This window comes from Lipomyces japonicus (assembly GCF_038497905.1).
Source record: "Lipomyces japonicus strain CBS 7319 unplaced genomic scaffold V1514scaffold_13, whole genome shotgun sequence".
Lineage (NCBI taxonomy): Eukaryota > Fungi > Ascomycota > Lipomycetes > Lipomycetales > Lipomycetaceae > Lipomyces > Lipomyces japonicus.
In genome coordinates, this window is record NW_027117825.1 from 107876 (window position 1) to 133030 (window position 25155).

Consider the following 25155-nt stretch of genomic DNA (forward strand, 5'->3'; position numbering starts at 1 on the left):
GTGGCTTTGATCATTTCTACTTTTTAAGTTTTCGTCCTCCAGCCACTCATCTCGTGTGGCTTGACTGCCCGGCGTATAGTCAAGGCAACTTATTAACATTTTGCAAACCAAAACTTGACCAAAAATTTGCGGTCAATTCGTCATGGCCGACGGTCAAGAATCTTTGTACACCATATCTCTTGATATTTTACGACTAGCTTTATCAGTTACTACGGGGGTTGCCCGCTTTCGTCATGCCAAACCATCAGTAACGAGCACGATTGGCGAACCCAGTGTTTACGCGCTGCAACCTAAGGAACAACGCATAACTGATTTGTACAACGAGTTGAGGCAGTTGCAAAGACAATTGTTGCCTTTTGAACAACAAGGCATGATAAATTCTAATTGTTTTTTTTTTTTTGGCGGGATTAAAAAATCTAATTTATTTTATGTAGACGCGCATGGGGACTTTGCAAGTTTATCCTTGGATGACCTGCGCGAAGAATCAGACGCGGCGAAGAACCTGGCTGATATTCATGCGTTAGTTGACTATGGGTAAGTTTCATTTTTTTTTTTTTTTGGTTTTTGAACAATGTGATGTTTATTTTATTTTTTATATAGTTCACTCACGTCTGTAGACGCGTTGGTAAAATCACAGAAAAAGGATAACGATGCAAACGATTTGTATGCTCTATCGGGTTCATTTCTTTGGCATGGTCTAATCAATTTTATTATATTTTATTATTTTTTTTTTAAATAGATTAGGTGCACATGAACCCGTGGATCCGGACAAGTCGGTGCAGATTGTATTACAACTTGGTCAACAACTTCACCAATTGAAAGAAAACCTTGTCAAGTTGGAAATTGACAATGAAGGTATATTGTATTATTATATTAACCTCATTGGTTTTTTTTTTTAGTCTAATTTTTTTTTTTTTTTTTTTTTGGGACAGCAATTCATAAAGTAAACAGACGGTTGACTAGTACAATAATCGAGAAAAAATCTCGTCAACAACAAAACAAAAGAATTGTCGGCCAACACAGTGAAAGAATAAAGGAGTGCGTTGGTTGCAGAATTTATATAATGAGAAAAATTAGATGTGGAACAACTAATCTTGTGGTTTTAGATTACAACAAATATTGCAAACAGTTACGGAAAAAATTGAAACGTTAAAACCAACCATTCTGGGACTAATTCTTGCCAGTGGGATTGACTGGGGTAATGACGACCGGTTACGAAATATAGTGCTGGACTGCAGCAATGACTATTCCAATACGGAAAGTTCAGACAATGATGAATTTGAAAATCAAGACAATGATGGTGACAATGAATTTTGAAAAAAAAAAAAAAAAATTGATGATAATGATGATGCTAATTTTTATGGCGACTTTGAATTGACAATGTCCAGGTCATTTACAAGCACGCTATGACCTCGGCTCTTTTTTTTCTTAGTGATGTCGAGCTCAACTTTTAATTTTCTTTCCCTGACTGGTGGTCTTGTGATTTCGTGTTGTGCTTCCTCATTCTCAGCAACTAAATCTTCCGCACTATCGGTCTCAACCATGTGCGAAACCTGTTTTTGCCACATGATATAATACCGACCTTTGGCCCGTAGTAATTCTTCATGCGTGCCTTGCTCGATTATTTTACCGGCATGAATAACAACAATCTTGTCTGCAGAAATAATGGTCGACAACCGATGAGCAATCACTAACGTGGTTCTGGACCGGCTCAGTTCGTGCAGCGCGGCTTGAATGTGTCGTTCGGATTCAACGTCCAGCATGGCCGTGGCCTCGTCAAGAAGTAATATCGGCGGATTCTTCAAGATCGCGCGCGCGATCGATATCCTTTGTTTTTCTCCGCCGGATAAGCGAAGCCCGCGTTCGCCAACCACGGTGTCGTATCCATCTGGGAATCGCAAGATTTTTTCATGAATGGCAGCAGCTTTTGCGGCGGCAAAAATTTGACTGTCCGTGGCGTCGCGGTTGGCGTACCGCAGGTTAAACATTATAGTATCATTAAATAATACACATTCTTGCGGCACGACGCCGATATTGTTAGCAAGTGATTTTAACGTGACGTGGCGAATGTCTTGATCATCGATCGATATGCTGCCGTCATTGACATCGTAAAATCGGAAAAGCAGTCTGAAAAGTGTTGACTTGCCGCCTCCGCTCTCGCCCACGAATGCGACGGTCGACCCTGGCGCGGCCGTGAATGAAACGTCGTCCACAGCGTTGACATGATGACTCTTGTCGTATTTAAAACTTACATTATTGAACGAAATCTTGCCATGAGAAACTTGCAGTGCCGTGGCGCCAACCTTTTCAGTCACGGACGGCTTTAATTCCAGCATGTTGATCATTTTTTCGGCGTTGATTAAGTTGTCCTGCGTGGACCGCAAAAAAGAGGTGAACTGATCAAGTGGATGTTGCAGTTGCGTCATGTATGCCAGCATGGACACGAAACTGCCAACGTTTGCTCGGCCGCGAGAGATCTCATACGCGGAGTATGTTGCCGAAAACAAAAGCCCGGCCGTAAATATTGAATTTTGAACAACGTTCACGATCCTGAAGCTCGATTGAAACCTGGTCTCTGCAGCTTGCGTGTCTGAAATCGCAGTTTTGTATCGTTGCACTTCGTAGTGTTGAGCATTGAAGTACATTACGTTTTCGTACGACGTGATTGAATCAGATTTGATGCCATATTCAATCATGCTGTTTTTAACAAGTTCGCGCTTGGTCGACACTCTGGCATGCGACAATTGGGAACTCGCGTACACGTATACGACAGCCACGGCGATCACGACGGACGCGTAATACCTGTCGAACGAGATCACGAAGTAACCGACTGCCAGGCCCATGTCGAGTAACATGGGCATCAACCTGAACGTGATCTTTTCCACAAACGTTGTAATCGTGTGGCCGTTTTCAAGTGTCGAAATCACGTCAGTCGACCGCTGGCTAAGATGAAACTCAAGCCCGAGCCCGAGCACGTGTTCGAAACCGAGAACTGCCAACGACCGGTACGAGTATTGACTGATGGTAGTCCAAAGATAATTTCGAAATATGCCAAGAAACGAGCTGCTTCCTTGCAGATATCGAAGACCCAAATAAATTGCAATCTGCGCCCATGGTATTTTCTGTTTACCATAATCCTTGGTGAGTTGATCAGTCAACTTGCCCAGCTGATATGGCACCAAGATGTTTATTGCTCGTTGCAGGCACACGATCGCCACGCACACAACAATTTTGGATTGAAGTTTCCTGTCTTTATACGGCCAAACGTAAGGGAAAAATCGCTAATATAAAAAGTTGGCAATCACATATTTTTGGGCATCAAATTATACTCACGATAAAATACTTGCCATAGTCGGCCCAGTCCTTCAAAGTCTTGATTTTAACTTCTCCATGACCAACGCGCACTTCGTTACTAAACTCGGCAAACTTTTCCACCGTAACCCCTTTTCTTTTCATAGTATCTCATGTAGTCTAGTCGTCCTTGCTCTCACTTGGATGACGACGTAAAGCGCTGGACCCTAACCACATGAGGTTGAGTACCCAGCCCCTCTGCCTTGTCAGCAGGAAAAAAAGTGTGACGTCGCTGCAGTTTCGACGATCGCTTCCACAGTCAGGATTTGCTCTGCTGCCGCTGCTTCAATGAGGCCAGGGCAATGATTCAATCTAATCACAAAATGATCACATCATCGTTTTGCCCATCTGGCTTAAATATGCTTGCCTGCTGCCCTTTTTGCTGAATTTCTTTTTCTTTTTTTTGCCTTTTATCGTTGGTACACTTCTAACAACCGTTTGACAATCATGAAGTTGACACTTTTTATTCTTGCATTCTACGCGACATTTGTTGCTGCCTCATGGGGGTTTCATGAGGCTCCTGAATACGAGAACTGGGACACGCAGCAGATCAGCCGATGGCTGGACGAGAACAAGGTTTATTTTAAGGATTCGCAGCCTCGTGATGACCTACTTGGGCTCGTGCGCAAGCACTGGACCGCCGCAACATCTTCTTCGCCGTTTGCTACTTGGGATAATCATAAGCTAGTTGAATATCTTGAAGACAAGGGAGTCAAGGTGAAAAATTCGCTCAAGTCCAACCATGAATGGCTCATCACGACCGCGCAAAAGAACTACCGTGACACGGAAGCCAAGGTCCAACGCGAATATGATGGCGTGGTCGACCACGTGTTGAATACCTGGTCGTATTCTGATTTGGACAAGTTTTTGGATGCGCACAAGCTTAAGCACCCCTTGACGGCAAGCAAGAAGGACTTGATTGACATTGTCAAAGACAACGCCGACACGTTTGCCAAGGCTGCAAAGACTTCGACCAAGCATACGTACGACTGGCTGTTTGACACCTGGTCTGACACTGATTTGGCATCCTGGCTGGTTGAGAACGGATATGACGTTCCCAAGAAGTACACGCGCAAGGACTTAATCAGATCAATCAAGAAGCACGTCAAGCAAGGGCAAAAGGGCAGCAAGGCAGCCTATCAATATCTAGCCGACACGATCGTGGATTCAAGCGGGCTAATTAAGGACACCGCGTTCGACACCTGGTCCGAGTCAGACTTGAAAGCCTGGTTTGACGAGCACGGCATTGCTGTTCCGCAGAATTCAAAGTATGATGAGTTGCTTGCTCTTGCTCGCAGGAACAAGTTCCAATTACAAAAAGACATTGAAGACGTGAACCGGTTTTCGCGCGAGAAATACGGCCACGCAGCAGACAGGGTGAAGCAGTCGGCCGAATTTGGCGGCAGGCTTGGCAGTGACGCGTTCAAGCAAATCGCAGACACCTGGTCAGATTCGAGACTGCGCAAGTTTTTGCAAGCCAGAGGCGTTCTTGCCCCCGATAACACACCGTCAGATAGATTGCGGGAATTGGTATGGAGTCACAAAAACGTGCCAGTGTCGTCGTCGGCCGGGGCATGGTCGTTTGAGGCCTGGTCGGCCGATGATCTTCAGAATTGGCTCCGCGAACAGGGTCAAGCGGTTACGGGAACACGGGATGAGCTAGCGGAAAAGGCAAGTGACTACATTGAGTCAATCAAGAATCAAGGTGGCGATAGTTACCAAATTGCTTCGCAAAAGGTGGCTGATTGGTACCATTCATCAAAAGACTCTGCGTTTCAATCCTGGAGTGACAGTGATTTAAAATCGTTCTTGGACTCGTACGGCATTCCGACGTATCAGGGTACTACTCGCAACGAATTAATCGCGATTGCGAGACGTAATGCTTATTTATTTCATCAGGGAGTGTCAAATGAAGGATGGATTGAGAAGGTGAATGATTATTTCAGAAGCGTGGTCAATTCTGCCACTAGTGGTACTCAGAAACTTTCAGAAAAAATTCAGGAGAATGTTAATGAGAAGTTGAAGCAATTCCGGCAGGAATTGTGAATAAATTGGAAATGGTCGAATTTTTTTTTTTTTTTGATGTATTAATTATTCTACAATTTTTTTTTATTCCTATATTTGTTTTTTTTTTTTTGGTCAGTAAAATATACTTCTGGTACGGTGACAGGGAATTGCATTTTGAATTTCTGATTTGCCCTGGATTTCCTTGGCCGTATCCCATAAATAAAAATCGATAAGAACGGAGTTAATATTCTGACCGGGATGAGCAGCCAGGATCTGTAATTTAATCAGTTCCACGCTCCAAATACTGCAGCCACGCAGCTCAACTTCACGATCACTACCGTATTCTAATAGCTCCAAATCGCGAACGTGTTTTTCCAGTTGTGCTGAATACTTGATGACCCCTAATGAATGCAAAATCTGCGGCACTCGGTAGTCAGCAAACATGGTGATCTGATCAATATCATGGAAACTGCCGTAAGACGCTTGATCAAAGCATGCCCATATGTCCGACACAAGAATCTGTGCTCGCTTGAGAATGCGCACCGATCTGCCTTTGTACGTGACCTCGTCTCTAAAACAGGCAAACCATTTGACAATCAAATTCACCAACCCGACCGCGGACCCAGCCGCAAAGTCAATCACGTTGGCAAAGCTGCCGTCGAAGTTGTCAGTCAAAACCTGGCCTGCCTGTCGCATGCATGCAATGCGCTCGCTCAGCATGGGCACTTGCTCCTTCGTGTCGGACCTGAACACGGCGGCCAGGTCAGCGTCGGAAAGCGTGTTCCAAACTGCCGGGTTCGTGATGTCGATCCCGTCTTGTTCAATTGCCCTGTTAACAGCTGCACATAAGCTCCAATACCCAGTCCATTCCTGTCCATCAAGCACGACCGTGAATCGTTGCGTCGACGCCCTGCCGGTGTCATTCGTGTCCACGTCCGACCAAAAACTGAAATTGAGCAGGTCAACAAGGAATATCCAATCCACGGTTTTTTTGGTTTTGGATTTAGGATTTAACGGATGTGTTGACCATGTAGCCGTAGAATAAGATTTTGCCTGCATGGAATCGTAAATCTATATTTTATTACGTGCCCCAGTTTGCAAGCCAAACAAGGAATCCGTGTTAGCTCGGTTTTGCGTCACTTAGGGAACGAATATTCGAATATTGAAATGCGAACCACAAACCCACCGTTTCGGCAACATCGTGACATGCGTCAACATCAATAGAAACGTACTCCGCATGCTGTGCAATAAATTGAGCGGATTCCAAGACCCCGGTTGAACCAGCCATGTCTTGTTCCGTGCGCCTTGAACCTCTTGGCCCGTCGTGTCAAGAAGCCGAGGAGTTTTGCATTTCAACCCAAACCCAAAGCGTAACTGAGTTTATCAAATTAATTTATTACCTGTGAAGCCCCTAACCCTAGACGCGTTATATGTACAACGACATTTTTGTACCGTACAAACAAAAAAAAAAAATATTGCCCAACAAGATGACCAGAGATAAGTTTGCATCACAGGCTCTTGCAAATGTGTATGACAAAGTGAAGACATCACGAGTGCTTATGGTTGGCGCTGGTGGAATTGGTTGTGAATTATTGAAAAACTTGGTGTTAACCGGATTTGGTACGATCGAGCTGGTTGATCTCGACACGATCGATCTTTCGAACCTGAACCGGCAATTTCTGTTTGGTAATGAACATATCAAGAAATCAAAGGCACTGGTGGCCAAGCAAACTGCTGGCCGGTTTAACCCTGACGTGGAATTAATTGCTCATCATGCTGATATTAAGGCTGGCGAATTTAATGTTGCCTGGTTTAAACGATTCGATGTCGTGTTTAACGCGTTGGATAATTTGGATGCCAGGCGGCATGTTAATCGTATGTGCTTAACTGCGGACGTACCTTTAATCGAGAGTGGCACGACCGGGTTTAATGGCCAAGTGCAAGTCATCGTGCGAGGGCAAACCGAATGCTACGATTGCGTGCCCAAGCCAGTACCCAAATCCTTTCCGGTATGTACGATTCGAACTACGCCGTCTCAACCGATTCATTGCATTGTGTGGGCCAAGATGTACTTGTTTTCGCAACTGTTTGGCCGGGATGATGAGGCATCGTCGTCTACAGTAGATAACACGGTCACGGACGACAACGCAGCTGAAATCGAGCAATTAAGTAAGGAAGCAGTGGAGTTGAAAAAAGTAAAAGACGCGTTTGGCAGTGCCGAATTTGCCAGACTGGTGTTTGCAAAAGTATTTCAGGCCGATATTACCAGGCTGCGTGACATGGACGGTGCCTGGAATGACAGGAAAGCTCCAGATCCATTAATCTACGATGAGGTTTCTGTACAAGCGGGTGAATTGAATAGTACGGCATCAGATATTGCTGACAACGACCAGCCCGTATGGACCGTGGCTGAGAGCTTTAAGGTATTTGAACACAGCATCGCGCGACTGGTGAGCCGGGCTGCGAGTAATTCGACCGGGGCCGGATTAGAATTTGATAAGGACGACGATGACACGTTAGATTTTGTGGTTGCGGCCGCAAACTTGCGGGCAAGTGTGTTTGGAATCGAACGGAAATCCAAGTTTGACGTTAAGCAAATGGCCGGCAACATTATCCCCGCCATTGCCACCACGAACGCCATCGTTGCCGGATTATGCGTGTTGCAAGGGTTTAAAGTCATTGCCAACGACCTGTCACGCGCGCGGTCGATTTTTTTGTCATCCAGACCGGATCAAGTGTTTGGTGCTGAACAACTGGCCCGGCCGAATCCGCAATGCCAGGTGTGCGGCGTGGCCAGGGCAGCCGTGTCGCTTAATCCTAAAACCGTAACGCTGGAACGGTTTGTGCGGGAAATTATTTTAAAAAATTTCGAGTATTCGGATGATGTCAGCATCGTGACGGACAAGTTACTGTGGGATGTCGAATTTGACGACAATGCAAACAAAACGTTGCACGAAGTTGGAGTCAAAGATGGCGTGTTTGTCACTGTGATTGATGATGATGATGACGCGCCAAAAGTAAATCTTGAGATTTTAATATCAGAAATATCGTATGTTGATTTTATTAAAGTTTTGTGGGGGGATCAAAATCGAAATTAGGCTAATTTTTTTATGAACTAGTGAGGACGAGATTCGGGTGTTGAACGGTTCGTCAGAGATTCCACTACGACCCAGCAGCAAGCTAGTGGATACACAAGCAGAAGCACAGGTACAGGCACTAAGTGATAATGGTGCGAAACGTAAAGCAGAAGAAGAAGAAGAAGAAGAAGAAGACATTGGCCGGACCAAGAAGGTCAAAGTGGACGAGGTTATTGACCTAGACAAAGACGAGGCAATATCCATAGATTAAAATCAATAAACGTATTACATAATACATATATAAGCAAAAGAAATAAGGTTTGCCCTGAGCAAAAAGGTTCAGAAAACTAGGCTCCACTCTTTCTGAGCAAAGTTATTGCATAACATTTCCAACTGACAATTTCAAGTGAGGACGAAAATAAATTTTTTTTTTTTCCGAGGCAATCATGATTTTCGGACCGGCATTGTACCCAATGCTTTGGGTTTTGGCCAAAACATTATGGAGCGAGTACCAAAAGCGACCGCCGTTGTGGTTCTCATACGAGCCAGAGCCATTCCCTGAAGTGTCGTACGTTCCTGGCGTGTGTGACGTGTACCGGCCCGACGTGTTTACCGGGTGTGAAGATATTAAGGTGTATGGTGATTATGCCATAGTATCATGTGATCCGTACAAGAAGCAAAGCAATTTCTTGACCGGTTACAAGGCGGGCACGCCGTCTGGTGCGGTGTACATATGGAATTACGTTGCCGATTCTGAACCAGTGCAAATCGAATTTGGTGATGACTTTGGTGAATTGCGGCCTCAGGGAGTTCGAGGAATATTCACTAACGAGCATGAGACCACGTTGCGAATCTTTGTTACCAACGCTGCCGGCAAAGGTAACGCTTCAGTGGAAGTGTTTGATTTCACGCCCAGCACTGGTAAGATTGATCGGTTTTTGTCTCTTCCTCATGGCAAGGCAATTTTGGATCCGGTGTCGGTAGTGCCGATTTCGGCTACTCAGGTTTTCACGGCCAACACGTTAGGATACCCGTACCGTGGCGTGCTTAGTTATCTTGAAGCATTGTCAGGCATGCCGTTTGGCACGATCGGATACTTGGATTTTACGAATGTTAGTAATATTACTGAAAAGTCAGTCGGAGCAAGCACGACACCAATTGGAATTGAATATCATGGTGACAAGTTATACGTTGCGTCGGCTCAATATGGTATTTACTCGTACCAGTTGTACATTCCTCCTGATGACATCACGGACGAGCAGGTTGCTGAAAACAAGAGTCTTGGTCGCATGCATTTTTACCCTGGCGAAGAAATTTTTCGCACGCCATATTTGCCACTGCATTTGTCGTACTCGACTGAATTGGATGGGCTCGTAAGTGCCGGTGCCAATTCAGTTTTGGGACAAGTGTTGTCGTGGTTGAGTAGTAAGAAGCGCAAGGCCGCGTCCTGGGCCGGGCTTTTGGTTCAACTTGGCGACCTTGTGGTTGCGGATTCGGTCACGAGCGCGTTGAAGGACAAGGACCGTAAATGGCAAACCGTGTTTTGGGACAAGACTGGTGATAAATTTTCTGGATTGAATTCGTTAGTGGTTGAGAACGGCCGGCGGTTTGGGGTTAGTCTTCATGATCAGGGGGTATTAATTTGCAACACTAATGGACTTGAAGAAGTGATCGTGCCCGAACAGGAAGATCTTGAGCAGGAAATTGACAAGAAGAATAATGACAAGTTGGAACATTTGTATCTCAAGAGTGAACTATAGAAAGTATATATATATTAACATTTTTTATTGGTGATGAAAGTATAAAATTTGTAATTAAATTTTTTGGTTTTTTTTTTTATTATTTTTTTAATTTCTCTTCCTCATCTATCCATTGCAATGTTTTCAAAACGCCGTCTTCGAGGCTGACCAATGGTTCGTAACCTAGAAACTGTTTTGCCTTTGAAATATTAAAATACCGGTTCGCGCACGTAAACGCGACCCTGAACCGGGTGAACAATGCCTGCTTGCCACGCAGGGCCGACCATGCTTCGGAAAGGTAAGCCAGGCCCATGCCGATATCGCGAGGCAATTTGATGATGAATTTGGGCACGTAACCTCTATGAGACCAGATCGTGCGCGGCATGGTAAAGAAATATACCGGCGTATCGTTTGTGATAAAAAAGGCCTCGCCAGCAACCGCGTCTTGACGGGCCGGGTCCAGCAGGGCCAGGCCGGCCAACACGTGAGCGTGAGCAACGTTGCCAATGTAAGTGAAGTCGAACAGGTTGAAATTGTCACCAAGTTGGAACACGGTGCCGTTGGTTTTGAGCACGTCAAGCATGCCAGGCACTAATTGCCGGTCACCAGGTCCGAACAGGCCGGAAGGCCTGAGCGCGCATGTCAGTAACTGCGGCGACGACTTGTTGGCGTCCAGCACGAGCCGCTCGCCCTGCACTTTGGTATCATTATAAGCATCCATGGCCACTGCCGGTATCGGGAACGTCTCGTCCGCGTTCTTCAGGTCCGAGCCGTCATATACGACCGACGCGGACGACGTGTACACGAACGCCTTGACCGTGGTGGACTCTGCTACGGCTTGCAGCAACGCGGCCGTGCCGTCGACATTGACGGCACGATAAATGTCTGCACCGAGGCCATGCACAGGCGACGCTGAGTGCACAACCACGGACGGCACGGCAATCTTAAGCACGGCCCGGATTGATTCCACGTTTGTAATGTCGGCCTTGTGAAAGTGCACATGGTCGGGGTCGAACGAGTAGAACTTTGGCGACACGGCGGGCAACGGCCTGATGTCGAGCACGTGAATTGCCGGCCGGGGTTCAAGCTTGAAGAATTGGTCAATCAAGTGAAGTCCAAGAAAGCCAGATCCACCAATGATCAAGACGGAATCAATTGAGGGCGCCATTGCTTCAAAACTTGTACGTTGCAATTTCGAATTCAAACAATAACTTTTGGCAAGCCGACAACCCAAAAACTCCACTTTTGACACGAGACCCGCGCATTGGTCTTACACTCAGCAACACGAACCCCTGCGCTACATGAAAGCAAACAAACCTTGTTGCTTACACAGTACACGCCCCTGTGCGGAGAAGGTGGTCTTGCGGTGGCAAACCTTAAGTTTGAATTAGCGTTTGGCGTTTGCGGGCAAAAGAGGAGTTCAGGATCAAATTTGTTCCGACCGGCATCCAATGCAAAAATAATAATCCGATCCGAGGCACGACGCTGTTTTTTGTTGTTGTTGCTGCTGTGCCTGCATTCAAAATGCAGCCTTCACAACCATGTACCATGATCGATGGGTGTGTATAATGCGTATAATGCATGCAAAATACAGCACTGTACCATGCACGGTGAGTTAATTGTCACGGCCTCGGCTCGATGGCAGGTATTCAACCGGGATCGGAAATGCTACCGTTTCCCCACTTCAGCGTTTTAATTGTTCGGCGTGCCTTGGCGGGGAAATTTCTTTTATACTTTGCACTGAATGTGGTGGCAACAATTAACAACACGGCAACCAAGGCCAAGGTTTCACCGGGGTTTTAGTTTTTCCCCCACTCCTGCCCCGACCCCGCATGGCATGACGGAGTCAGGCTTCACTGGCTTCCAAAATATCCCCAAATTTCTGAGTATAAATACCCTGTCTTTTTTTTGCTGTTTGTCTTTACCAACTGTTTTAATTTCTCAAGCCTCTTAATACATTCACTATGCCAGGTGGTGCTATCCTCTCCGCTACAAACGACGTGTCGCGCGTCGAAGCTCCCGTGACCATCAAGGCTTACCTGCTGTGCGCGTTTGCCTCTTTCGGTGGCATCTTCTTTGGCTATGACTCTGGCTACATTTCCGGCGTGATGGGCATGGACTACTTCATTGCCGTCATTACTGGCTTGGACAAGGATACCGCGCCGGAAGGCACGTTCGTGTTGCCGTCGTGGAAAATGTCACTCATCACGTCCATCTTGTCCGCCGGCACGTTCTTTGGTTCTATTATTGCCGGTGACTTGGCTGACTGGTACGGCCGCCGCGTGACTATCATTTTGGGCTGCATCGTGTTCATTATCGGCGTCGTGCTGCAAATCGCATCCGCCGGCTTGGGCTTGCTCGTGGCCGGTCGTTTGATTGCCGGCTTTGGTGTCGGATTTGTGTCGGCCATCATCATTCTTTACATGTCCGAAATTGCACCTCGCAAATTCCGCGGCGCACTAGTATCCGGATACCAGTTCTGCATCACGATCGGCTTGCTGCTGGCCGCCTGTGTGGATTACGGCACTCAACATTATAACAATTCGGGTTCATACCGGATTCCGATCGCGTTGCAAGTCTTGTGGGCCTTGATTCTTGCCATCGGCTTATTTTTGTTACCCGAATCACCGCGATTTTTTGTTCGCACCGACAACAGCGAAAAGGCAGCAAAAGTACTGGCCCGGTTGCGCGGCCAGCCAGCTGATTCGGAATACATCCAGCAGGAATTGGCAGAGATTGTGGCCAATCACGAATACGAATTGCAAGCCACGCCCAAGACAACATACATTGGCTCTTGGTTGTACTGCTTTAAAGGTTCATTGTTTGAACCTTCATCGAACTTGCGGCGCACGATTTTGGGCACGTCCATTCAAATGATGCAACAATGGACCGGTGTTAACTTTGTTTTTTATTTTGGCACTACTTTTTTCAAGGATTTGGGCACGATTCAAAATCCGTTTTTGATTAGCTTGATCACGACACTGGTTAACGTTTGCTCGACCCCAATCTCGTTTTGGACTGTCGAACGGTTTGGCAGGCGCACGATTCTTATCTATGGTGCTGCTGGCATGCTCGTGTGCGAGTTTATTGTCGCCATTGTCGGAGTGACTGATGGGCAAAACCAGAACGCGGTTCGAGCCATGATTGCTTTTATTTGCATCTACATTGCCTTTTTCGCATCCACCTGGGGGCCCGGTGCATGGGTCGTGATTGGTGAGATCTATCCTTTACCGATCCGTTCTCGCGGCGTCGCATTGTCAACTTCTTCCAATTGGTTATGGAACTGCATCATTGCCGTGATTACTCCTTATATGGTCGGTACTGATAAAGGAAACTTGGGTGCTAAGGTATTCTTCATCTGGGGGTCCCTGTGTACTTGCTGCTTGGTTTACGCATATTTTTTGATTCCAGAGACCAAAGGGCTCACGCTCGAACAGGTCGACCGCATGTTGGAAGAGACCACGCCGCGCACGTCTGCCAAATGGGTTCCGCATTCCACGTTTGCTGCCGACATGGGCTTTGTCGACAATGATGCCGCTGAAAAGGGCTCGATTGAACATAAAGTATGATGAGTTTGTGCTTGATGATTTTTCCTTTTTGAACTTGCTATGGTACTATATACATGATTGAATGTAAATTATGTACTAGTTAAATTATATCTTATTTTAACTCTTCGTATCATGGTGCCTTAATTTTTTTTTTTGGGCAATCTACCACCGAGCAGCAAACCGGTCCCAGCGCAACCGTTTGGGTGCAACCGTGGAGCCAGCTTGTTCGAGTGCTCTGATGTTATCCTCGGTCTTGCCCACGTAATAGTTAAGTTGTTGAAAAAGTTCTCGTTTCATGGTCATGTCCGATTCCACTAACGGTGCCAACGATTCTGTCGTGGTTGCAGTTAACAACCGCAAGATTTGCCATGCGGATTTGGCCGTTGTGGCTGCCAGGATTTGATCTTGCTTGGTATCATCCTTTGCGCTACACAATATCATGGTTAAAAAAAAATTGATTCGATTAGTTGCCATAAATGTGGCCGAGGTTCACGTACTATTCAATAGCCATGTCAACGTAAGATTTGCCCAAAGTGTCAATCACGGCCGACAAGATCGCCACTGCGTATGATGGCAGGTCTTCCAGATTCGAACCTTCCGCCAATTGCGCGGCCCTGGTCACGGCTTCACGGACCCAGGCAAGGTATCGTTGGGCGTCCGCGACCGAGAGTTCACGGTCTGAATCCGTGAACGTGTCGGCCGCTTGCGGATCTTGCGGATCCATGCTAGAAGCAACGTATCTCTAAAAAAAACTATAGATCTGATCTGGATAGTTATTCGATACAATGCAAGCAACGGCAGAACGAGAGTAAATGACGATGGTGATGGTGATGGTGCGGCGGCTCCGCTATAACATACATTTGTTACGCGCGCACAAATTCGCTCTTTACTGGCCACTTCCTTTTCCATGCCATCATGGCGGTCTACGATATGGACCCTCACACGAGGGACCTACTCTCTCTCGACACATTTCTGGTAAGACAACGGTGCAGAGCTGCGGCACCATCCATGGATCGCGCTAACATTCATGCCAGCACCGGATAACGGTCAAGGACCTGGTCGAGTCCTTGAGCAAGTCGTCTGCTGCCACCGCGGCTGCCGCTGCGTCGTCGTCCTCTGCTCCTCTTGATCCCAAGCCGTACATTCGCACGTTTGAAGCCGCGCTGGCATCGTTATCCACCATCTCGCACGACTTGGCCACAAGGGAATCCCAGGTGGCTGCCGACGCCACCACTGCGGCCGCCGTACACGGCCGGCTCGTGACCGGGTCTGCCGAGCAGGCATGCCAGAACCTGGCCGACCGGTTTGCCGAACTCGAAGTCGTTGTTTCCGATGTGGCATCAACCACGACCACGCTAGGTGAAGCGGTCGACCTCGTGTCCCGGCAACGCAACCGGGCCGCCAGCAGTTCGTTCTTGATCAAGTCATACTTATCGTTTGCCCATAACAACGACGCCGGCCTGGTTGACGCCATGCGGCAAGGATCAGTCGACGACCAACGGCAATGCGCGGTCACGGTCCGGCAACTGCTTCGACTGGCTCGCAAGATCAACGCCATGCCGCACGCGGCCCGCACGAGGGCCAATATCGAAAAATATGCTGAGATGGTCGAGCGCGAATTGCTGCGCACGTTTGACAGGGCATACCGTGGCGCCGACATGGATGCCATGAAGCATCTGGCCGAAATCTTGACTGAATTCAACGGCGGTAGTTCGGTCGTGCAAATCTTTGTCAACCAGCATGATTTTTTCATCGTGAAGGAAAAACTCGTTCATCAGCGCGTGTTTGACGATGCCGAGTTTTGGCATCGATTGGCTGATCCGGACTCGGCATTGCTGCCATCGCTCGACAACACGACCCTGTCCCTGTTGAACGAGATCCGGGTCACGGTCAAGAAGGAGAGCGCCATTATCAAGCGAGTTTTCCCATTCCCAGAAAAAGTCTTGCAGGTATTTATTCAGCGATTGTTTGCGCAAACCATCCAGCAACGAGTCGAATTATTACTTTCTCATGCCGATTCCGTATCCGCATTAGCTTACGTGCGCACGCTGCAGGCCTGTCATGCCGGCGTGGCTGACCTGGTATCCGGCCTCAAAAAATCTTTACAACCAGATCTCGACCCTGGCGGCGCGCTGGCCATGTTGCTAGACCAAAGCATGCAAGACTTGTTTGTGTCATATATTGAAAATGGCAGGTATATTGGTCAGGAAACCAAGAGCTTGCGCGATCTCGGTGCCGGCCTGTTACTGGCCAAGTTTCAAGCTGCTCATCGGGGTCAACATGGCAAGCCGTCGTCACAGCCATCCCGCAATCCAACTTTGCTTGACCGGTTGGGCACGACCCGCCGCGTAAAACGATAGCGTTGCAAAACAAAATAAAATCATAATTACTCCATCTACATTCGTACCTCGTTGCACACATTATATACATTATATACATCAAAACTTGGGCCTTGCGATATCCGTCACGCAGCTGTAAACCCGCCGTCCACGGTCAAGACCTGCCCGTTCACGTACCGGTTCGTAATCAAAAACACGACCGCGTCGGCAACGTCGTCGGCAGTGCCGAGCCTGCCCAACGGTATTCTTGTCCTGACCAGTGACTGCCGGTCATCACTCACATGTTTATCTGTCATGCTCGTGCGTACCAGGCCTGGCCGCACCGCATTCACGCGGATGCCGCGCGGGCCTAATTCGCAGGCCAACGCCCGGGTCAGGCCTTCCACGCCGGCCTTGCACGCAGCGTACACGGCCGCGCCCTGGCCGGCCTGTGCCGCCAGCACGGACGACACGTTCACGATCACGCCACGATCAATATTTACCGATGATGATGACGGCGTAGTGGTTGTGCCGGCATTGACCTTGCGCCGCAGCATGAGCCGGCTGATTGCCTTGCAACCGTACATCACGCCCAGCAGGTTCACGCCCACCAGGTCTTGCATGTCCTCTTCGGCCATGCTCACTAACAACCGGCTGTGCGCTTGGCCGGCACAATTCACGAGCACACTCACATCCGTCATCGTGCTGCTGCTGCTGCTGTTTAGTGATCGCGGCCACGGTTGACTAACGTCCAATTCCACGCCAGCATGACATTGAGATTGAAATGACATTGGTACCGGTAGCAACGCAGCAGCTGCCTGCGCGGTTGGCAACGACCGTGATGAAATCAGGCATGACGCGCCCAACTGGGCCAGCTTGTGTGCAATCACGAACCCGATGCCCCGGCTGCCACCTGTCACCAGACATTTTTGCCCAATCAAAAGTCCCTGGCTCATGCACGGTTCTTTTTTTTTTTTCTTTTTTTTTTCTTGTTTCTAATTGATTGATTGCCTTGGTTTGCTTATGTGTAGATTAAACGTAAAATTATTTTTGCTTTTCGGAGATTGTGGATCAATTCCGTTTAATTTCATTGTAACTTGATACGGTAAAAACAACATTCAGCAATGAACTACAATATTTGAAATTTTTGTATTACGTAAAACACTACAGCTCTTTAATTGCCAACCACGAGTCTTAAAATCGTGCAGTTGCCGGCAAGTAATAATTATAGATGTTGACATGTATCTAATATATAAATGTATACTACTAAAAGCATACCGCACCAGTACTCATATATACAACATGTACAACAACTGCAGCTCGGTCATGATCCCAGCGCGCGTCGACGCCGTGACCATATAAATGAGGTTTTAATGTTCCTCTGATATATAGACCAACCGGTAAAAAACTCTTGAGAAGGAACAAGCCAGATTCCCCTTTACCGGTGCACTCATTAGTGCATAGCTTTTAGAAAAAAAAAACAGTAAAAGATAAAAAAAAAAAACAATAGAAAAGAAAAGAAAAGAATGAAGAAAGTGAAAAAAAAAATATAAAAGAGCTTATTTAATTTAATAATTTGTTGGTTTGGCTTTTGATTTTTGATTTTTGAAAATTTTTTTTTTTGGGGGGGAAGAAGGTCTCAATCGTAAGCCCCGACACCAATCTGAGATGCAAACGCAGTAGACACGCTGCGAGCATCATCATCAATAGTTGAATACCCATGGCCGGTATCTTGTTCAACATATTGCTTTAACCTGTCAGACTGACTCTGTCCAATCGACTTGACACCGTTCATGACGTTGCTTTTGTTAGCCTGTGATTGTGATTGTGGTTGATGGTTATGGCTATGGTTATGATGGGCGTGGTGTGGCAATTGTTGTTGTGGCCAATGATTGCTAAACTGACCGCCGCTGAATATCGATTGATAGCTTGTGCCGCCAGATAATAACGATGACACGTCGTCCGGCACGTAACCAAGAACCGATCCCGTATCATAATTATCAGGCCCACGATTATACCGTTGTTGCTGGTTGTTGTTTTGCACTGGTGGCAAGCGTTGCTGAGCGTAAAACGATGACGACCCGGGACCGCTCGTGCTTCCCTGGTAGCCACCATATGACGCGGGCGCCCTTGGTCTTTGAAACTGCATCATGCTGACTTGCAAGTTATTCAGCGGTCCTTCCACAAGGCACCCCTTGTCCTTGTAATGCATCAACAAATGATACCACATTGGTTGCTTGGCCAATACTTTAGGGTTACCCAGCACTACAAGACCGTACTTGGCTCGCGTTAACGCCACGTTCAATCGGCGCGGATCACTCAAGAAACCGATTCCTTGATGCTCGTTGCTTCTCACGCACGATAAAATCACGTAGTCCTTCTCCCTGCCTTGGAACGCGTCCACAGATGCAACCTCGACCTCCTTGTATAATTCCTGTCTCATTGAACCGTTGGTTTGCATCGATGACACAATGTACGATCGCTGACCTTCGTACGGTGTGATCACTCCAATCTGGCTTGGTTGAATGCCTGCTTTGAAAAACCGAGTTACAATCTTTTCCACGTTCGACGCCTCCGTGCGATTCAAATAACTCGTGCCACTTGATGAAATCTCTTCTAATCCCAAATTTGACCAAAACATCATGGGTGAATCTGGATCAGCCCAAGGGAAATCAACATCTTTCCGAATACGTTCCTGCATGGTCACACCATTTTGCAAACTGCCCTCGTAGTACATGTTACTGGGAAACTCGGACAAGCAAGGGTGCATGCGATATTGCACGTTCAATCGAATCGGTGCTAGTCCCAGCAACACCAATCTTTCAAACAATGACTGATGCAGGCCTGCACGCGCAGCCTTCTTGTTCATAATCACCGGGCCCAGTTGCTTGTGATCACCCACCAGCACGGCTTGCTTGCAACCCATAATCAACGGAATCATGCATTCCGGTTCTGCAGCCTGCGTACTTTCGTCAATTAGTACGGTTCTAAACTTCAACTTGGCCAACCGTGGATCGCCAGCGCCAACGCACGTGCAGCAAATCACGTCTGCGTTGCTCAAAATTTCTTGCTCGGCACTTCGTGTCAGCTTCTTAAACTTGCGCTCGTCCTGACTTGACAATTCACCCAGTTCTTGCTTTAACTGGGTCAGTTTTTGCAATTCAATATTTGTATCATTCAGTCGAACTTGCTCATGCAAAGCCAAAAATGACACGCTGCTCTCGACATCTTCACGGCTCTTGGCAGTTAATCGAACGGTCTTTAATCCAGTCCGGTGAATTTTTTCTGTCAATTGATCAACCGCAACATTAGACGGCGCACACACAAGCACCTGGCCGGGATTCATTTGAGCTAGATGATAAACAAGCGTGGCTGATGTCACTGTTTTGCCGGTTCCGGGTGGTCCCTGAATTAATGAAATATGTTTCTGCAAAACCGATTTGACCGCATGTACTTGTGACACGTTTAACTCGGGCAAGTTGGGGGCCGCAAACCGCTTTGGCATGGCAGTTTTCAAAACCACCGGAGCCACTTCATGACCAAGTAATTTATGATAGATATATCCGGATACTGACATTTCATTAATGGCAAACGTTTTGAGCGCGAGTTGCATTCGATCAAACGATGTTGCCTTCCACACGTAGTCGGCCGAAAATCCCAACGAGCAATCCGATGGCACGGATTTGGAATTTCGGCTCAGTTCAATCGTGACCTCATCCGAAAGACTGTTTGCCACTTTAATCACATATCCCACGCCTTCCCATTTAGGTCTCAAATCTCCAACATATCGTAACCTCATTTCATCACCAACCGCAAGCTTGTAGTCACCCGTGTCTAACTTAGGTAGTGCAAACGAGGCCAGGTGTTTGCTGTTCAGTCCGATGTCCCATCTAACAAAGAGATGATCTTGACTTTGAGATTCCTTTAATTTCTTGTCATAGTCAGCCTCGATCTTGACCAGCGGACCGAAACAGCGCTGGTACTGGTAGGCGTCATCATATCTTAATAGCACGGGCACGGGATCATCATCGGGTGCGGTTTTGCCCAAATCACTAATGGTCGCATTTGCATCATTTTTCCACAACTCTTCCAATTTGGCAATCTGTGCCGCGGTCGGCTGACGAGCTCTTACTTGTTCTTGCTCGCTGGGGATGGCAATTAACCAAGACAAGAACGACCGGTCCTCAATCAGTGGCTGCCATTGCGTAGTATCCCATGTCATGTCCTTAGCTGACGATGCAGACGCACACGGCTGACGGCAAAGAATCACAACAATAGTATCTGATTTAGCTGGGATAAACCCTAAAAGAAACACGTTCTTGCATCCGCAGTTGTAGCATTCCAAAGTAGTCGCGCCCAAATCTGAATCTGCGTGCAAGCACACTTCCTGTTACAACTAGTTAAAAAACAAAAAAAAAAAAAAAATCAATATTCATTCAAGATGTAATCAAACAAACCTTATGGCGAGCTCGAACGAGATGGTTCACAATATGCGAGCTCGATGTGTTGCCACGCGAATTGCAAAACCACTTATTACATTGAGCACAGCGAACAACCGAAGCCGGTGAATAAATTCCGCAATATCTAGACCCTTATATTTAGTTTTGCGCAACACCATCAAGCCCACAGTTCCTACTAGAGGACCATAACTCACGTGCAAGCATGCTCTGGCAGTACGACTTCGCCTTCCTCCTCTTCCTCTTCATCGTCATGCGACCTAAGCCGGCTTATTGGCTCGCTTGCTAAACTAGCCGTGCCATCCAACGTTGAGGTTTCATCATCTGAAGCTTCAGATGCATCGTCCAACAATCGACGTGTTCGCCTGCGGTTATACGGCGCGACTTCAGAGATTTCAGACGCGGTATCAGCAATTGACGCTGTGTCGAACTGTTGTCCGAGGTGAGTAAACGCGTCCATTGATCTTACGGAAAAAAAGAAAGAAAAAAAATGCCACTTTTTTTTTCAGTCCTTTCTCTAAACCAATTAAACTGTAAAAACTTGAGTTATATGTTTCTTGTAACTAGATAACTGAACTTTTCAAAATTCCTTTGCTTCGCGAACGTCGCAACAAACGCTGAAAGACTTGTCGACGCAAACGTCAAAACTTTCAAACTTCCCAATTTGCCAGATCTGGTAAACTAAAAACTTTCCTGAATCCAACATTTTCATAGACTGTACACAGAAAAATAATAAAAATAACATGGTGAGTATTTGAAATGGAAATATATGATTTAAAATGATGATACTAATCGGGGGGGATTTTTTTTTTTTAGTTACGAAGGCAAGCTCGTGAACGAAGAGAATATCTCTACAAGAAATCGGTGGCACTAAAAGAGGCCAACCAGGTTGTCAAGCGGCAACAGCTCCGTGCTGCGCTGGCAGCGGGCAAGCCCTTACCAAAAGAAGTCGCTGAAGATGAACAGTTGAAAAAAGATTTTAAATACGATGAGTCGATGCAGGAAGAAATCGATGACGAGTACAGTGCGTTGAGTGGGATTCAGGAGCCGCGGATTGTGGTCACGACTTCTCGCGATCCCAGCACCAGGCTTTCCCAGTTCGCCAAGGAGATCAGGCTCATGTTTCCAACTTCGGTGCGGTTGAATCGTGGTAACTCAGTTCTTCCCGCTTTGGTGAAGGCGTGCCAAACTTCAGCCACGACCGACCTGGTCCTGCTGCACGAGCACAGAGGTGTGCCCACTGCCATCACGATCTCACATTTCCCGCACGGTCCCACCGCCTCGTTCTCGCTGCACAACGTTGTGCTCAGGCATGATTTGCAAAACGCCGGTACGGTTTCGGAGGCATACCCGCATTTGATTTTTGACAACTTCACGTCACCACTAGGCAAGCGGGTGGCACAAATTCTGAAGCACATGTTCCCGCCGGGAGCCAAGCGCGACAGCTCGCGAGTCATCACGTTTGCAAACCGGGGAGATTTCATTAGCGTGCGGCATCATGTCTACGTGCGAACAAAAGATGGTGCCGAACTTGCTGAGGTCGGGCCCAGGTTTGAAATGAAACTGTATGAATTAAAACTGGGCACGATCGACAACAAGGATGCAGATGTAGAGTGGAGACATAGAGGATTTGTGCGTACCGCAAACAAGAAGGATTATCTTTGAATTTCATTTTTTTTAATCTTCTGTTTTTTTTTTCTGGAGTTTTGAAGTGTATTTTAACAAAAAAAAAAGTTTTGTATTAATAGAGCTTGCTTTTTTTATTTTTTTTTCTTCCAAATCATGCAATATCGTAACTATATATGGTACATCGTAATTTTTTCTTGCATACAACCAAAAGTAAATGTAAATACAAAAACAAATAAATAAATAAAACGCCAGGTTCATAGGTTTAGCAATGCAATTTTCATAAACAATGTGGAGAAAATAAATTGCTCGCCTTGAAGATCAAACAAGGGAGCATGTCGATATCCTTGATGAAGATTGACCAACCGAGCGCAATATGTGCCAAACACGGTGCCATCAGTCGACAATACAAGAATTCTTATAAACGAAAGTTCGAGTAATGGTCCCACCAATTCAACTGAAAATTTTTCATTCCATACCGGATTAAACCCATTATTTCGAACCGTCTTGGTCCGCATTCGTTTCGGTGGATTATTGGGACCGTAAACCTCAATTTCAATCGACGGATCAAACGAGTCATCCGGCTTAAATTCCTTAGGACGAGGCAATTGCTGTGCAGAAATCATGGTCACTGATAATCGCAATTTTTGAATCTTGGTGGTCCTCAAATGATAACCATTGGCTGTCCGCATCTCCAAAGGTTTCAATACGTAACCTGACTTATCAGCAGTAGAAAACATAGCCTCATTCATCTGCAGGCCAAGATCAAACGTTTGCCAGTTCAAAGCCGCCATTTGCACGCCCCTTTTCCAGCATGTTAATGGATCAAAATTCGAACTGGTGAACCGAAACCCGGATGGGTATACTCGCATAAGGTAGCGTTTGTTGTGTAGTTCAAGCTGTGACAGCTTATCTTCGTCCTTGCACAAAGAATTAAAAGACCGTTCACCAAATGAAAAGCAGTGTGTTAAAGTTCGTGATTCTATAATGATGAGTTAGCGAAATCATCATACCAAATTCCCAACATGACACTTACCAGGAAGGGCAAAATTTCGATACTTCATTCCTCGCACGTAAACACCCAAATTACCTAGCGTGTCCACAATTTTGCTAGTCTTTTTCCTTCTTCTAGATAATGATGACTGGATCTGAGCATTCGACCCAGGATCATTGTCTTCACTCATGCTCGTTTCAGTGCTGGTCGTGCTTTCACTGGTGGCGCCCAGCATCTCTCCTCGCAATGATTCCAACTCCGAGTCCTCGCTCGCTTTAACCTTCACTAAGATCTTGTGCTTTAAATATTCTGGCGATGGAAGCGTAAGCGCATTCGTCATGACCGGTGCCGTTATCAAATTATCTCCAAAAACGGTCTTCATTATTTCAGCCATTTTCCGTTGCTGATCATAGTTGCAATGAACTTCTAATGACAATATGAGAGGGTAAGGAGACGAAATGAATGCATATTTATGAATGGCAGCAATCACGTCGGCAAAAGAAACTGATGACGTGAACGTGCGCCCGTGTGAAATGACTGGATCTTCATCGCCATCCCAGCAATCTAGTTCGATACATCTGCAACCTCGTTGCAGTACTCTAATGTATGCTTCCACAGATGATTCGCCGGCCAATTGCCTGCCAAGAAGATACGTATTATGAGAAGAGGATATATAGTATTCATTTAATGGCCTGCTCAAGTCCTCTGGAACTTCTTTATGAATAGAATTATACGATGACAACAGATAATCTGAAAACGAGTCAATAGTGAACTGGCCATTTTCGTCACAAAGTCGATGATATGTCTTCTCGATTTGCCAAAGTTCAAACTTTTGCTTTTGAACTTGCTTGAGAAAAACTTCAAACATGTCAAACGACATGACGTTTTCATTTTCTTCAGTCTTGATTTGTTGACTAATACTTGAATGCACGGTTTTAAAAATATCATCCACCTCAGCCCTGTGCTTTAACATTTTGACAAAATTTCGAAACTCATCAAATGATAAAAATCCAGAATTGTCAACGTCTGCTTCGTTAAATTTTTGACGAAGATAAGATTTTGAACAATTAACATGTAACCTTCGAGCCAGTCTCTCGACGCCTTCAAACGATAATCGTTCTTCGCCTTGCTCTTTAGTAACATACGCCGGCCAATGAACGTTAACAAACCGCTCTCCCGGAATGGCCAAGCTACTCATGGCATCAGCGCGATACTTTACCAGCCTGCGAATCGTAACCACAAATTGATCAAATGAGTCCTTGGACAGCGCGATTAAATGAAGGCCCTTCAGTTTCTGCGTCTCGGTGACGTAAATTATTGTAATCCAAAGATCTTCATGCTCGCTCGAAATCTTAAACTCCTCGCGATAATTTCGAGCCTCTTCTGCTACCCTGATTTCTTTAATATTGTCAATAATGATTGTCGTTTTGGACTTGGCCTTGGCCTTTGAATCCCACGTGATGGAGCCCATATCTTCGCTAAGATAAAACGCGTATTGCACTCGCTTCTTTCTCGTAATTCTTAAAACCAAAACTCCAGATCTAAGTGAGTCAGGTACTTCTGGCGGCAATTCCTGGAATGGCAAGCTATCATCAGTTGACGCGGACGAGTGACGACGAGTTACCGGTCCTGTGCTCGGTGACCGCGTCGTCTTGCGTGAAATCTTGTCTAGAGCTCCTCGAGATAGTCGTCGCATAACCGACGATGGATTGCGTAAAGATGAAGTTGGTGAAGAAATAGACAACGTTGTCGGTGGCACAGTCGAAGAAGATGTGGTAGATAATGCTAATGGCTGATGCTGCTGACTTTGGACTGGTTTTGCAGAAGCTTGTTCTGGAGTCGACGGATGCGCCATATTGATCTCTAAATACGATTGTTGTTTTTATATACCAACAGTTCGCCCGGTTTGGAGCTAATGCGAATTGCTAGTTTGCTGCTTGCATGCAAATTAGCTGGCCCACCTGACCAGACGAAAGGGAGGGAAAAAAAAAAAGTAAAGCAGAAAGGGTGGATAATGATGAGTCTATTTCATGATTGC

At 46.4% G+C, this 25155-nt stretch overlaps 14 protein-coding genes across 14 annotated transcripts; 7 read left to right on the forward strand and 7 right to left on the reverse strand.

The window, feature by feature from the left end:
- Positions 1 to 142: 142 nt before the first annotated feature.
- Positions 143 to 1317, forward strand: V1514DRAFT_319257 (uncharacterized protein; the record flags this gene model as incomplete). The annotated part of the gene is made up of 6 exons (XM_066925929.1): positions 143 to 368; positions 435 to 534; positions 601 to 663; positions 740 to 855; positions 933 to 1038; positions 1107 to 1317. The coding sequence occupies 6 exons, from the start codon at positions 143 to 145 to the stop codon at positions 1315 to 1317; spliced, it is 822 nt and encodes a 273-aa protein (XP_066784100.1).
- A 41-nt stretch (positions 1318 to 1358) lies between these two features.
- Positions 1359 to 3456, reverse strand: V1514DRAFT_278985 (P-loop containing nucleoside triphosphate hydrolase protein; the record flags this gene model as incomplete). Its single annotated transcript, XM_066924998.1, has 2 exons — positions 1359 to 3281; positions 3334 to 3456. The coding sequence occupies 2 exons, from the start codon at positions 3454 to 3456 to the stop codon at positions 1359 to 1361; spliced, it is 2046 nt and encodes a 681-aa protein (XP_066784101.1).
- A 164-nt stretch (positions 3457 to 3620) lies between these two features.
- On the forward strand, positions 3621 to 5564 carry V1514DRAFT_328779 (uncharacterized protein). The gene has a single exon (XM_066927232.1). The coding sequence runs from the start codon at positions 3799 to 3801 to the stop codon at positions 5395 to 5397; it is 1599 nt and encodes a 532-aa protein (XP_066784102.1). The 5' UTR covers positions 3621 to 3798; the 3' UTR covers positions 5398 to 5564.
- Positions 5412 to 6752, reverse strand: V1514DRAFT_292118 (uncharacterized protein). The gene is made up of 2 exons (XM_066925334.1): positions 6545 to 6752; positions 5412 to 6429 (listed from the first exon to the last, which is right to left on the reverse strand). The coding sequence occupies exons 1-2, from the start codon at positions 6644 to 6646 to the stop codon at positions 5491 to 5493; spliced, it is 1041 nt and encodes a 346-aa protein (XP_066784103.1). The 5' UTR covers positions 6647 to 6752; the 3' UTR covers positions 5412 to 5490.
- Positions 6753 to 6831: 79 nt separating this feature from the next.
- Positions 6832 to 8706, forward strand: V1514DRAFT_367041 (uncharacterized protein; the record flags this gene model as incomplete). The annotated part of the gene is made up of 2 exons (XM_066929853.1): positions 6832 to 8407; positions 8478 to 8706. Exons 1-2 carry the CDS (start codon positions 6846 to 6848, stop codon positions 8704 to 8706), a joined length of 1791 nt encoding a protein of 596 aa, XP_066784104.1. The 5' UTR covers positions 6832 to 6845.
- Positions 8705 to 10274, forward strand: V1514DRAFT_328783 (uncharacterized protein). The gene has a single exon (XM_066927233.1). The coding sequence runs from the start codon at positions 8882 to 8884 to the stop codon at positions 10193 to 10195; it is 1314 nt and encodes a 437-aa protein (XP_066784105.1). The 5' UTR covers positions 8705 to 8881; the 3' UTR covers positions 10196 to 10274.
- Positions 10113 to 11395, reverse strand: V1514DRAFT_328784 (3-beta hydroxysteroid dehydrogenase/isomerase family-domain-containing protein). The gene has a single exon (XM_066927234.1). The coding sequence runs from the start codon at positions 11340 to 11342 to the stop codon at positions 10275 to 10277; it is 1068 nt and encodes a 355-aa protein (XP_066784106.1). The 5' UTR covers positions 11343 to 11395; the 3' UTR covers positions 10113 to 10274.
- Positions 11396 to 11947: 552 nt separating this feature from the next.
- On the forward strand, positions 11948 to 14003 carry V1514DRAFT_31428 (general substrate transporter). The gene has a single exon (XM_066925822.1). The coding sequence runs from the start codon at positions 12139 to 12141 to the stop codon at positions 13741 to 13743; it is 1605 nt and encodes a 534-aa protein (XP_066784107.1). The 5' UTR covers positions 11948 to 12138; the 3' UTR covers positions 13744 to 14003.
- Positions 14004 to 14218: 215 nt separating this feature from the next.
- On the reverse strand, positions 14219 to 14446 carry V1514DRAFT_319266 (uncharacterized protein; the record flags this gene model as incomplete). Its single annotated transcript, XM_066925930.1, has 1 exon — positions 14219 to 14446. The coding sequence occupies one exon, from the start codon at positions 14444 to 14446 to the stop codon at positions 14219 to 14221; it is 228 nt and encodes a 75-aa protein (XP_066784108.1).
- Positions 14447 to 14553: 107 nt separating this feature from the next.
- Positions 14554 to 16369, forward strand: V1514DRAFT_328790 (exocyst complex component Sec10-domain-containing protein). Its single transcript, XM_066927235.1, has 2 exons — positions 14554 to 14694; positions 14754 to 16369. The coding sequence occupies exons 1-2, from the start codon at positions 14638 to 14640 to the stop codon at positions 16080 to 16082; spliced, it is 1386 nt and encodes a 461-aa protein (XP_066784109.1). The 5' UTR covers positions 14554 to 14637; the 3' UTR covers positions 16083 to 16369.
- V1514DRAFT_328792 (uncharacterized protein) lies at positions 16098 to 17137 on the reverse strand. Its single transcript, XM_066927236.1, has one exon. It carries the CDS (start codon positions 16994 to 16996, stop codon positions 16187 to 16189), a length of 810 nt encoding a protein of 269 aa, XP_066784110.1. The 5' UTR covers positions 16997 to 17137; the 3' UTR covers positions 16098 to 16186.
- A 542-nt stretch (positions 17138 to 17679) lies between these two features.
- On the reverse strand, positions 17680 to 20957 carry V1514DRAFT_278937 (P-loop containing nucleoside triphosphate hydrolase protein; the record flags this gene model as incomplete). Its single annotated transcript, XM_066924997.1, has 3 exons — positions 17680 to 20427; positions 20498 to 20624; positions 20695 to 20957. 3 exons carry the CDS (start codon positions 20955 to 20957, stop codon positions 17680 to 17682), a joined length of 3138 nt encoding a protein of 1045 aa, XP_066784111.1.
- A 235-nt stretch (positions 20958 to 21192) lies between these two features.
- V1514DRAFT_328795 (anticodon-binding protein) lies at positions 21193 to 22332 on the forward strand. Its single transcript, XM_066927237.1, has 2 exons — positions 21193 to 21243; positions 21314 to 22332. The coding sequence occupies exons 1-2, from the start codon at positions 21241 to 21243 to the stop codon at positions 22160 to 22162; spliced, it is 852 nt and encodes a 283-aa protein (XP_066784112.1). The 5' UTR covers positions 21193 to 21240; the 3' UTR covers positions 22163 to 22332.
- A 48-nt stretch (positions 22333 to 22380) lies between these two features.
- Positions 22381 to 24813, reverse strand: V1514DRAFT_279080 (PLC-like phosphodiesterase; the record flags this gene model as incomplete). The annotated part of the gene is made up of 2 exons (XM_066925000.1): positions 22381 to 23105; positions 23160 to 24813. 2 exons carry the CDS (start codon positions 24811 to 24813, stop codon positions 22381 to 22383), a joined length of 2379 nt encoding a protein of 792 aa, XP_066784113.1.
- Between the last annotated feature and the right edge of the window lie 342 nt (positions 24814 to 25155).